Source organism: Setaria italica, chromosome III (assembly GCF_000263155.2).
Source record: "Setaria italica strain Yugu1 chromosome III, Setaria_italica_v2.0, whole genome shotgun sequence".
NCBI lineage: Eukaryota > Viridiplantae > Streptophyta > Magnoliopsida > Poales > Poaceae > Setaria > Setaria italica.
Genome location: NC_028452.1, coordinates 26,134,319 through 26,147,890, shown reverse-complemented (window position 1 = coordinate 26,147,890; position 13,572 = coordinate 26,134,319). Strand labels below are relative to the sequence as shown.

At 43.3% G+C, this 13,572-nt stretch overlaps 1 protein-coding gene and 1 long non-coding RNA gene across 2 annotated transcripts; both read right to left on the bottom strand.

Annotated features, from left to right (window-relative positions):
• Positions 1 to 3,399: 3,399 nt before the first annotated feature.
• LOC111256845 lies at positions 3,400 to 4,725 on the bottom strand. The gene is made up of 3 exons (XR_002677150.1): positions 4,373 to 4,725; positions 3,911 to 4,295; positions 3,400 to 3,511 (listed from the first exon to the last, which is right to left on the bottom strand). It is a non-coding gene; the product is annotated as an uncharacterized LOC111256845 (long non-coding RNA).
• A 2,964-nt stretch (positions 4,726 to 7,689) lies between these two features.
• Positions 7,690 to 10,524, bottom strand: LOC101775239 (beta-glucosidase BoGH3B). Its single transcript, XM_004962355.4, has 7 exons — positions 10,064 to 10,524; positions 9,812 to 9,960; positions 9,471 to 9,714; positions 9,266 to 9,379; positions 9,006 to 9,188; positions 8,680 to 8,881; positions 7,690 to 8,292 (listed from the first exon to the last, which is right to left on the bottom strand). The coding sequence occupies exons 1-7, from the start codon at positions 10,502 to 10,504 to the stop codon at positions 7,796 to 7,798; spliced, it is 1,830 nt and encodes a 609-aa protein (XP_004962412.1). The 5' UTR covers positions 10,505 to 10,524; the 3' UTR covers positions 7,690 to 7,795.
• Between the last annotated feature and the right edge of the window lie 3,048 nt (positions 10,525 to 13,572).

The following is a 13,572-nucleotide window of genomic DNA, read 5'->3' as shown; positions in this document are numbered from 1 at the left end:
ACACAAGTTCAACAATTAAGATTGCAAGTTCATGACATATATGTTTCAAATCTGAAATTTAAAAGAATGAGCTCCAAAATACAAGTCTTGGACTCATGACAACAACAACATTAGATTAAATATTATGGTTGAAGTTTTCCTAACATCTAACTCATGAAAAGAGCACATCTATGCAGCGGATACGATAGATTAACGCAAAAGAAACGATGGTGTTGTTGCCCAAGAACACCATCGAAGCAACAAACAAACGCTCTAGTCACTCATTACCCACTCTCGGAATGGTAGGGTAAAAGTGACCAAACACGGCCTTCGGTTCACCTGCAACTTTAGTGATCAATAGCAACATGAGTACAAAAAGGTACTCACAAGTCTTACGCAAATATATAACAAGGATCATGCATAGGGTTGAACAAGGAGTAAGACTTTAAGGTTAAGTAAATGTGCAAAAGCCTAACTCATTATATCCTTAATTTTTGACCATAAGCATGTGAATAACACCCTATGGACAGCTAGCAAGTTTTATTAATCTTACCCAAACCCACTTCAAATTTTAGTTAAAACAATTACATCAACATGGTAACATAGAGTATATTCATGTGAACAATTATACATAAGCATCCGATAACTCTATGATGAATTCATGGGACTTGAGCTTACTCATAACCGAGAGCACGGCAATTCGAATTGATTTATCCTTGCAAGGGTGTACTCTTTACCCACATGACATGAGGACCTTGCGGCTCGCACACCTGATCATAGTGCACAAGGGGGCACTCATGCCAACCCTTTCCACCGGGGACACCCCTAGGCTCTTCTACATAGTCTAAGGACCACACATCTAGGACCATGCCTCATAGAGCGAGACAAGTAAGGTATTAGACTTATTCATCCCATTTGGGAACATGTTGTAGCACGAAAAAGGTGCTCAAACCAACATCAACAACAGACAGTCCTTAATCGACTCAAGCGACCTATGTCGCTGAGACTCCATTCTTGGACCCTACACACCGCTCAAATCTCGTATCCAATTAACCATCATGTTAATTTATTCAACAACATTAGAGAACCATACTAGAATCGGTGTTGATTAACCTATAACCATTCCGTTACCAAAGTGACCATTCTATGTCTAAGCATGGCTAAGCAATTAACAAGATTAATTTAACATTACCCATACTACTCGAGCGACAAGGTGTATGATTACAAAGCTAGGGAGGTCACAATATCAACAACATAGGTTCTAACAATGCAATAAGATAGATAACCCACATGCATCCCATATCTATATATAGTAACAAATTTATTTAGAAAAGTAGGATAAGTATGCATAGCTGCTTGCCTTGGTTTTCCTCGGGCTCAACAACAACCTCTACGTCGGCCTCGGCTTCAGGCTCAACTGACTCATTTTCTGGCAACTCGCTCTCTAAAATGAATGAAATGCGTGCATGCATAAGACATGATGCTAATGAGTGCAAATGCTCTTGAAATGTATGGAAAATGATAGACCCATACAAGAATTAATTATTAACAGAACAATCTAGCTAAAAATAGTATACAAACATACAAGGTCATTATGAGAGATTATGCTAATCGATAAGCCACAAGCAAGAAGAAAATTGCAAGATTAAAATCATTGATTGAGAAACAATTATAAAATACATTGCATTGACAACAATATAAAACCATGAGAGTTTGATTCACATCAAAATCAATTTTCAATATGGAGATATAAAATAAACAAAATAAACTACCATTAAGCACATTAAATCACAAAAGGTATGTAAATCATCTAGAAAAATATTAATATCATTTTTCATAGAATCTATACAGAAAACATGGATTAAAAAAGGTGGTTTCAACATTTATAATTTTTCTGCTATTTATTATACAAATAACAAGATTAAGACAACAAACACTAAATAGATCTAAAATAATATGAAAACCATATATTCCACTTATACAAGTTGCGAATCTGGGGCATAAATGATAAATGGAAGTTAAAAAAATTGATTTCACAATTTTTGGAGCATCACATGATTTATAAAGCATTTAACAAGTCTAGAACAAAATAAAATATAGCACAAACTCTACAACAGTGACATGAACATCATCATTTTTTAAATAAACTGGATATCAACAGAAACCTAACAAAATAAGAATCATAATTTTTGGATCTACACATATTTTACTATGAATTAAACAAGATTCACCCATTAACAAGCAACATATCATCAATATGTCACACCCGGTTTTAGAACAAAACCAAGTGCTACCTGTATGTATGCTAGGGTCAAGTTTCATACATATAGTGACATCATTAGTGAATAACAGTAACAGTATCATGTAAAGGAATACAAATAAAGACTTACAAAACCATTAGAGATACACAGCGTAATCCTGGAAACGGAGGCTCCAAACTTCAGAGGCAATCAACTAGGGGTTGCGTATGCCTAGAACTTAGCACCATCTTTACAGCAACTTCATAGCAGCTTCTTCTGAGCAACGTTGGTTATAGCAAGGGTGAGCACTTATCGTACTCAGCAAGTGTGGAGGAAAGAATGAATGCAAGGCTTAAACAAGGAAAGGCTGAGTGGTTGACTGCATTAAGCATTTTTAGTTGGTCAAATTTTATTAGCACCTAATTATTAAGGTATAAGTATATACTAACCCATAATTAGAAACATAACCATAAGCCATAAGCATAGGGTAGAAACATAGTCATATCATAAACCACAATTTAAGTCCATTTTCAAGTATATTAATCATGTGAAGGTCCAGGCCGCTCTTAACCATGAGTACAGCTGATCGATCAGTTTTACACTCTGCAGAGGTCACACATCTTTACCCACAAGTCGCGTAAAAGTTCAAAAGAACTTTAGACCCAACCATGCTGTGCTGATCAGGCACTCATCACACTTCCGAGGTGTGACTGTGTAGGGACGCTACGAGGCTTTTACAAAGATTCGCTAGTAAGTGGTAACCCGCTAAGGTTTCGGTGTCTGGCGTGCACAACCTATCACAGGCTGATAATGCAACGACTCAGTCCCCCCTCTTGCCTCTTCACGAGTAAGATTACCCCAGACTAGAGTTTCTAATTAATTAGCCAAGACCAGAGCCATGATAGTTCTTGTGGTCGCACTATTTTCCTGGGTGGTCGCTTCATGTTCCAATTAAACATTGTAATCTTGTATTAACAAAAGGTATATCATAGATAGAATAAGTTCACCATGTTATTCATTAGAACCACCATAACCCAAGTATAGCAGCTAAGCATAGCTATCCAACAGAAAGGTAAACCCAGGTTAGCAAGGAATAATCATAAAAACTAGGCAAACCTTAATAGGACTCATCAAATTAAATGCAAGCATGTGTAATGGTGATTAAATAAAGTTATTGGGATAAAAACACAAGGACACACTTGCCTTTCTTCAGCGACAAGTTACTTCTTACTGCTCTTCGGCTTTTGCTCTCTTGGAACTCTTACTCTTCAAATCTTCCGAACATCGATCTTCTACTCGAAGCAAACATCGGCAAAAGCATTTAGGCAAACAAATAGGTACAACTAAGAACAGCACACCAATCATCGAAAAAGAATAGTAAAGCACTTTAAATTATTCTACACGTTGCTATGATCACGTGAGGACAGGAATTGCCGAAATCATAATTGAATTGAATAAGATATGGGTATTTGAACATGACGTAAGGATGATGTCACCACGAAGCAATAATCAAGAAAGAAATTAAATGAATGATAAACTAGTTCTGACGGGATTTTACAATTAAACAAAGGATTATTCTATAGATCAAAGATTGTCAAGGCCAAAAGATTTATGGAGTTCCGCTATACGGGAAAGAACTGTAGCACAAGCATTCTAATTATTTTGTTAAAGGGGAAGTCCTAAGTAATTACCACATAAGCATGACGCCACCATGATGTCGCTGTTGGCAAGAGCAAGATGCATGAACGATGACTTGTTCGCTTCTGTACAAACGTGTCTTTTGCTATAGCTGTCATCTTGCTTGGACTTCATAGCCGGTGGTTTCCTTCTGAAAGGCTGGCCACGACATTGACGCAGCTCGGCAAAACAAAGGCAGCAGCAAGCTTGTGGCCAAGATGGCATGCGGCAACGACGACGGCGATAAGCGCTGGCGGCCGGGCTTCTCCTGGTGCCTACGGCTATTGCTGGCAACGCATCATGCACATGTACAGAACGTACACCATGCACATGCACGTATAGATTAGCACGCCTCGTAGTCGTGGCCAGGGAAGAAGAACAGATTAGCACTCACAAGCGCTGCAAGGCACGAGAAGGATGCGGGTGAGTGGCATAACGGAAAGAAAGCTAAACTGGGAACATGATGGTATGCTCACCTACGGGCTACGGCCAACAATGGACGACGGAACGGCGATGGGAGATGATCGAACTGGACGAGGAGGGCTGTGGTTGGACCATAGCGTGGACGTGTTCCGACAGCAGATCGATACGGCGGCAGATCACGAGTGACCGTTGTGACTCTCCGATGAAGCTCTTGGAGACACGATCTTCGCCTGCGGCGGCGGTGGCGGCGGCAGCATAGCGACGGCGCACAGGCGGCGGCACACGTGGAGGCACGGGGCTAGGGCGGCGCGTGGCGCGGCAGCGTGGAGCACGAGGAAAGGCGGCGGCGGTGGAGCGGCCAGGGGCGCGGAGCGACGGCGCACAAGCGAGCGGCGGCGGCGGTGGCCCCTCGTAACAGGATAGCAGTAGATGTGGAAAAGAGAGCTCAGGAGGTTGCTTGCTGTTTATAGGCCACGCGTGGTGCTCGGTCGATTCCCCAACTTGCGTTTTGCCGAACGATCTGGTCCGTTGGAAACAAACTCGGGTCAAGCTTCAACTCGTGTTCGTCTGCAGCTAGGAGAAACGAAACGCTGACATGAGGGACCAGCTTGGTACCGAGGCAAAGATGAAACCTGCAGAAAAAGGTCCGTGTGCCTTCCGTTCCTGTGAGGGGCAGGGCAACCACTGCAGCTTGACTTTGGCTCGAGAAGGAAGCAACGACAGGATCAGAAAAAGCAGAAAGGGAAAATGAAAGATAATACAAGTAGACTTGGATTAATATAGATATTTTCTTATAGGATCTTGAAAAGATAAAGTAGCGGCAAAAATGTTCAGATGATATAGTAAATACGATGGTGGCCTCATACGCATTTAAGATGTGAAAAGCATGTATGACATGTCAGCAAGCAACCTAACCAAAGCATTTGCCACGCAGATGATGACAAGCAGTTAAGCAATGTTGCTTGATGCTTATGTGCATTTAAGATTGCAGGCTGGTGGATGGTTTCCAAATGAATTATGATAATGTGAAGGAACTGAATTATTGCTCAACAATGGTGTAAGCACGGCATCACCAGATTGGCAATAAAACAACGTGGCAAAGGGATTGACGTGACCTGCTTGCTCGTATGCGTACAGGCATACATGGCGCTGTTTGCTTGCACTGACCGATGTGGCTTATAACTATTGCGACGCCAACTGAGCAGCATGCAGCAGCGGCAGACAACAACAGCGCGCGCGCGGCAAGCGGCGGCGGCTAGCTCAGCATGCAACAACAGGGCACGGCCACAGGAAGCACCGCAGCATAGATTTCAAGCTGCACGGATTAGAGAGAAAAGATGGATGGAGGAGTTTCAATAAAATACTTGAAGTTCATAAAAAGGATTCTAGAACCTTCAAAAAATTGGATTTAGCTCTAGGAAAAGGAGAATAATTTCTAGAAAAAATGAAAAAATCTCTAAACGCATTTTAAAACATTTTGCACTCAAGGAACACCATGATGCATCGGCATGAATGCACAGACACATAACAACATTATTAAATTCCGAAATACAAATAATTATTTTTCCTATACTAAATTTCCTGTAAAGAAAAATAAATGTTGGAAAAATTTTAAAATTATGAGAAAATTATTGTTTAATTATTCCTTTTATTCACATCCTGAAATTCAAAAATTTCAGGATGTGACACAATCTTCCTTTTTCTTTTCCTAGAAAATCCTTGCCCAAACTATACCTACTCAGCTCCACCCACCCACAGAAGCTGACAGCGGGGCCGCAGGGGTCAACCAGCTTGGGCCAGTCAAGAAGCCAGGCCGGCCATGGCCACGGGCGCGCGCTCGACGCGACCGGCAGCAGTGATGCTTGGACGGCACGACGCGAAAGGGGAAGCGGCGGAGCGGCTCCCCAAGGCCATGAGGCTCACCAGCAGGGGCTCTGCGATCGGGAGAAGGTGGCATGGCGAGCTCCAGGGGGCAGTGGCAGACTAGCAGATGGAGGCGGAGGAGGCTCACCGGCGGGGCCCTGCATGATGAGGCAGGATGGTGGGTAAGTAGCGAAACGGATGCGCGGCATTGCGAGGAAGCTCCAACTGCAAGTAATTAGCTGGAGACTCACCAGCGGCGGCGGATTTCCGGAGGAGGTGGAGACGCTCGGGAGAAGGTGGCAGCGGGGATGAAGATGGTGGCCGGCTAGGGTTTCGGGGGAGCCGGCCGATGTCCAGCTACATAGAGGGAGCGAGGCGAGGGTAGAGGAGGGATTCATGTGGGCTCAGCTACGATGGCCAGTCCGGCCACAACAGCTGAACAGACACCGCCTCTGCTGCCCAACTACCGAGCAAGGAGGCGCGGGAGAGGAGGAGAAGGGAGGTGCTGACGAATGGGCCCGGCGAAATTCAAACTGTTCAACTTCTCCACTTCAAACGATCCAGCTACAGGCGTCTAAAAATTCCCCAAAAATACTCATTGGAAAGATAAAATCACAAAGAAGACAATGCTACAAGAATCACCTCCAGATCTGCTCCGTTTTTCACATAATTGACAAAGGAAAACAGCTAAAACTGAAACTTAAGTGAATTTTTAACACAAGCAAACATCACTAAACAATTCAATAAAAATATTGTAAATTCATCACATTGCATCTAGTATTTGGATAAAATAACATAGGGAACAGTTGCTTATCAGATATTTGAGTTGCTTCACAAAGTTGAGTTCCAACAATAAACAATAATTCATGAACTTAATAGAATGCTTATGCATGGATGCTCCATTATGCACAAATGATGCTCATGATGCTTGTGATGACATGTTGATCTTGTTTTTAACATTTGGATTGTGACAAGATTGCACGCTAGAGCGTTGAGCTTCGAGTCTTGGTCATGGAGTGAATAAACACAATAGAATGCCTGACGTCAAGGTGGATGTGTGCAAATATTAAAATTATCTCTAAAATATTTTAATCGAGTCTGGATAGAATTAGACTAGTCATTAGTCAAGTCAAGATATATTAGTAGAGTCAGGATAGATTAGTATAGACTACAATTTAGTCAAGTTATTGTATTGCATTTGCATTGTGTATCGGATAGGGCGTGTATCTACAGTAAGGGTCATATAGGGTGAGTACATGAAATACTGCTTTTTGCCGTACTATTAGCTCTTACAATCATCTGGTGATATACTGAATAAATCATGGATTTATGTATCCTCCTCCTTTTTCATAGTTTGCTTCTTGGAAAATTATGATGAGCACAGCAATATATACTAACTGGTTTAGGGAAATCAAGTAAGTGCACTAATGTTGATAGGTGGTTGAAGGGGTAGCTAAAATGTACAACAGCAAATAATGATTTTAACACACAGCAATGCACACGGCCACATGATATTATTTCTCAAAAGAGTTCCCAATTGTCAATGGATACAGAAATTCGAATTTAACAACTATCACGGTGACTCAAATGTACACCAAAACCAGTGGGCCTGGTTATGTTGAGTTGTCATCACTTTGAAACATGTTCAACCCATAACCAACAGGGAATAAAGGGTCATAATTAGCATCTCCAGAATTTATAGGCAATTGATCAACAGATCTATGCCAAGTCACAGGTAACTTGCCAACAAAATCTTGATATCCAAACAGGCAGTCGGCAATTCCCATGCCCTCAGTTCCAGGTAGCCAGGCAGCAACTAGAGCATCAATCTTCTCAAGAACTTGTGTTTCGATATCCAAGGGCCTTCCAGATACAACGATCACAAGGGTAGGGATTGTACTTGCAACACGGGTGATAAGGTCAGACCCATTAAACGGAATACTAAGGTCAGTTCTGTCTCCTACAGTTTCAGAGTATGGAACCTCTCCAACCACAACAACAGCATAGGAGAACTCCCCACTTTCAATCGTAGCTTCTGTTGCACATGCCTCATAGACAACTTCAGTTTGCACTCCCACTGATTCTTTTATGGCCTCCAATATGCTAGTACCTGTTAGTTTAGATATCATAAATAACCTTTTTTAAAATAAAAATAGCAGACCTGTACTCCTGTCATCTAGTGAAGCTATAAGTTTCATTTTTGAAAACGGAAAATAAAACAGAGTTGATATAATAGCAATGATCATTTCTTTGTGAAAGACGGCATAAATCCTTTCTCACTATCTTAAAGTATTAGGCGCCTCCACACTAAAAGAATGAGAAACATATTTTGTGCCCATTATTGGTATGTTTTTTAACACATGGCTAGGGGAATGCCCCTTCTATTTCTATCATCAGAGAAAAAGTATATACATGCACGACTGTTTGATAGTACAAAAAAATGAAGCAAAGCAAACCAAAAATATTTATTTATGCAAAAATGTGAGTTTATTCTTACCAGGAGTTATTTTTCCACTGTTTCCATTCCATCCTACTGTCCATCCACCGCACTGAAATCCAATATCGTCAGCATGTGTTCCTGTAACCAGTATCCTTTTTACATTTTTGACTAATGGAAGGAATGGTTCCTTCTGATTCTTGCCATTTTTTAGAAGTACCATAGACTTGCGAACAGCCTCACGCGCCAGCAATCGATGTTCCTGAAAGATTAACGACTTAATATGTTGTATATGGTTCGTGATACAAATTGTAGGGAACCTCAACAGTAAAATAGGGAGAAGAATTTAAGAAGCAACCGAAACATTAGAAGTAGAAACACCTTACCTTACAACCAATTATGTCCAGCAGAGATGGGTCTGAAAATGGATGCTCAAACACTCCAGAAATGAACTTGACCCTCAGAATCCGCTCGACAGCATCATCAATCCGAGACAATGGTATCTCCCCTGTCTCCACCAAGGACACAAGATGCTCCAGAAACTCTTCAAATCTGTAAGGTATCATAATCTGTAGATTTTTCAGTCTACGAAAAAAGAAAACAGCTGCGGAATGTATTTATGTGAACGCTGAACAACAATATATACCATGTCCATTCCTGCATTAACTGACTGCGCAATGCAGTAGCGATACTCGGACCCTTGAGGTGCTCGTGGCTCACAGATCTTGTCAATGCCCTTCCAATCCGAGATCACAAAACCCTGAAAGAGGAGGCTACACACGTCAAACCGCATTGCCTCAACTTATGCTTAAATCATTACACGAATAATCAATGACGGTACGCAGTGTTACCTTGAAGCCTAACTTGCCCTTGAGAACATCTGTAAGCAAGCAGCGGCACGAATGCAACCGCTCCCCGTTCCATTTGGAGTGGGACGCCATCACCGTTGCCACCCCTTGAGCCATGCAATCAAGGTAAGGTGCCATATGGATGTCTTCTAATTCGTCATAGGAGCAAATGGTGTTCCCCTCATTGATTCCCCTGTCTGTGCCACCATCTCCTACGAAATGCTTGGCACAAGCAAGTACTTTCTCCCTGCAAAATCGCATTGATGCATGCGTTTTCTCACACATAGCTCGCATCTCGGAGGTACACGAAGAACACATACTAACATATCGCCGCAGAAGTATACCTAACGGAACCCAGGAACGGGTAGCCGTGAGGGTGGTCGGCCGGTGGCTCCCCCTGCAGGCCGGTAACAATGGTGGCCAACGAGCGCACCATCTCTGGGTCCTCGCTGTAGCTCTCGTAGCATCTTCCCCACCTCGGATCCCGGCAGACCTGGCACGAAACGCGAACCAGATAGATCATACAAGTCGTCGCGTGCTAGTCAAATTAATAAACAAACCACCAGTTAGTCATGATCCTTTTGAATTGTACTCACAGCGACGCAGGGTGCGAAGGTCCATTTGATGCCGGTGGCGCGGACCTCCAGCGCCGTCGCCTCGCCGATCCTACGCACGAGCTCCGGATCCCTGGCGGCGCCGAGGCCGACGTTGTGGGGGAAGACGGTAGCGCCGAAGACGTTGTTGTGGCCGTGGACGGCATCGGTGCCGTAGAGGATGGGGACGCCGAGGCGGGAGGAGAGCGCGAGGCGCTGCATGCCGTCGACCATGTCGGCCCAGCACGCGGGCGAGCGGTCGCCGGGCGCACTGCCGCCGCCGTTGAGGACGCTCCCCGCGCCGAGCTCCGTGAGGGCGCGCGCCGACGCGACCGTGCGCTCGATCTGGGCCATCTGCGCCGCCTTCTCCCGCAGCGTCATGCGGCCCAGCAGGTCCCGCACCCGCACCTCCACCAGAGCCGACGCGTCCTTGTACGGCGGCATCGCGTGGCCTTGCGCCTGTGTCGTCGCCATGCGTACGTACTTGTGAGAGGAGTGGAGAAGAGATGGGAAATTAGATGATGATTGGGCTCAACCATGGAATGAGGTGGGGAAGTATGGAGTCCTGGTCTTTGCATATATAAACTTGTTCCCGCGCGCCACATGGGATTCCCATTTTCAAATACTCCATCCCATCATGCGACGACCAACGATGGCCTCAGATGTCAGATCAGACGTCTAATGCGACTTAATCGAAAGCTACATAAACGAAAATTAAATACATAACGTTGATCAAAACTTACAGCGCATTGGAAAAGCGATATAGTTGATTAGCTAAAACAGTTGGCGGTAGTTAGTGTGCCAATTTGTTCACTGATTGTACCTCAAGCGCACGGATCAGTTGTAACTTTTCCCTTAGAGAATTCCTCCATAGTTTATCAATCTACGGAATAAGGGATTTGCACGCTTAACTACGTACTAATCAATGTAATTGGAAAGCTCTATGTATTGAATGAGATTAAACTAACTAAAGGACTAAGCAGTCTAGATCAAAGCAGATAGAGAGTGTAGGATGTGAACAAGGTAAATGGAGCGCTTGTTCTAGGGATTTAGAATCAATTGTAGATGCAATCACCAAAAGTGAACGAACCAGATCTAGGTATTATCAGGAGTGAATGTGAACTATACCCAACACTTTCCCTCCCGCATAATTGTCACTACACGAGGATAATCGACTATTGAACAATAAGAACATGGCATCATGATTGTTCTAGGTAAGCAACAAAGCAGCCCAAAGTAGTGCCGGTCAACCATTACATGAAAGAGGATCATCGATATACGAATGATAACAAACATATCTTCAACAAGAGGTTCGGCGATTACGAATCCAGATCTCCATACAATCCTAAGGACAAACAGAGACTTTACTCCATGATCTTATACATGATGATGCACAAAGGGGTAAAGGATACCTTGGAGATCAAATGGACCAAAGGGGGCGACGAACGGAGGTAGCAAAGCCCCAGGCCAGTTGGCCTGAGCACCTCTAGGCCGATCGGCTTGGAGTGTTTTCTCCTCCTCATGAGCTCCGTCTCGGGTGGCCTTCCGTAGATTGAATCTTCTCACTATTCCTGACATTGTGGTGGCGGTGGAATGGCATATGTGTGGTATTCTCCTTTCTCCTCTGGCTCTCTCCTGCTTGTGGTCCTTTAGGGAGTATTTATACTTTTCTCCCCAGCAGGTAGGAGGTGGCTCTGGACGAATGGTCGCTAGAGAATGCGTAGACTTCACGTCGAAGAAACAGGAGCGCAAGCGGGCCTAAAGATAGGCCAGGCCGATCAGCCTATAAGGTCCCAAGCCGATCGGCCTGGCCCTTTCTGGCCCATCTGATCCTCTTTCACGTATGGGCCCCTCTTGACGGCCCACATCCAATTATCCAAAGCTCCGCACAAAAACCCTCTGATTATGTTGTATTTCCTGTCAAAATATAATATGCTCCAAAATACAACACATATGCGATAATAGAGTTATTTCAAGTGCCAGTGGCAGGTTAGTATAAGAATTAATCCAAAATCAGCACTAAAAAAGTGGCAATAACAAGTCCCAACAAAAAACCAGCCTCAGTAGTTTAGGTAGTGATACCAACCATAAATTAGACTTCACCATTATATATCTCACGTCTCAAAATACATTCACATAATGTCTAATTTGGAGTCCATATGAGTTATGGCTTTCGAAAGATGCACAACCGAGAAAATCGGCTAGTTCAATTTTGACTATCTATTTCAAGTTTGGAGTTATATACTTGCACATGATCCGTAAGTGTTTTGACTTCTGTTAGAGCAGAGCTTCCCTTCCCTATAAATAAGGGGCATGGGCAACTCAGGGGCCAACCAAATCTAAATTATCATATATTTATTTTTTATTCCTAAATCCTTATAGCAATCCAGCTCCATATTGTTGTTATCTACCGATTCGATGACAAGAGGTGTCACCCTAGGCTTGCTAGTCAACTTAGGGCAACTCGACATTGCGAATGCCCTAACGAGATCCCCGCTAGGTTATAGCTTTGCTAGTGTTTGCTAGTTGCTATAGTTACTTGTAAACTAGTCATTCTTCGCAACGTAAGTGTATTGGTTATCCTTTACTGGTTAGCTCGCAAATCTAGCCATCCTCCACCACAAAAAGTATGATTGTCATCAATTCTCATGCGAACGGTTCTAACGAAGCCCTAGAATTCTGGTTTGACTAGTTTGTACAAAACAGCTTAGATGGCTTTCACAAACATGCGCAGCAAGGTGCCATTTTTGCGATCGGCATGCTCTAATGTCTAGTGCTTTGGCGTTTGACCAAATTTTACACCACCATAATACGAACTATATGATCTTATTGAAAAAAGGCTAGCTTCATGAAAAATGGCTAACTATAAGAGAACCTACGACATATTCTTCATAAAAAAGAGAATATATGTTCTACAAGATTTTACAAGATTTTTCTATTTTTTTCACTATATTAATTGCAGAACTTTATTCTTAACTATAAAATACTATTGGGAATAGTCCCACATTGGTTGTGAAAGTGGAGGGAGTCCCCACCTCTTGGGCTACCTTTTGGGGTGTGGTAAGCCTTCATCCTAGTTGGAACGTGTTGGGCCAACAAATGCACTTTGTGCGGTTTTCCACAATGAAGATTGTTTCAATATATATTCAAGGAAAAGACTCGTGATCTTATTTTTCATCTAAGTCTATGTCAAGATATAATTGACTTCACAAGGTTTATGAGTCTCACATACGGTCACTATATAATATTTGAGGACATAATCAGTTGTCGTCATGAAAGATCATATTTTATGATGACCTATCCAGGCTCGCCAAGTCCAGCAAACTACACCAAAGTCTGACTATTCCACCGCGTGGGCTTGCGCAGACGCAACCGTGCTTCGCATAGACGCAGCGTCATGCGGCCCAGCACCAGCAGGTTCCACACCCGCACCTTCTTCACCAGAGCCGACGCGTCCTTGTACGGCGGCATTGCGTCGCCTTGCACCTCAGTCGGCATGCGTACGTCGTGTG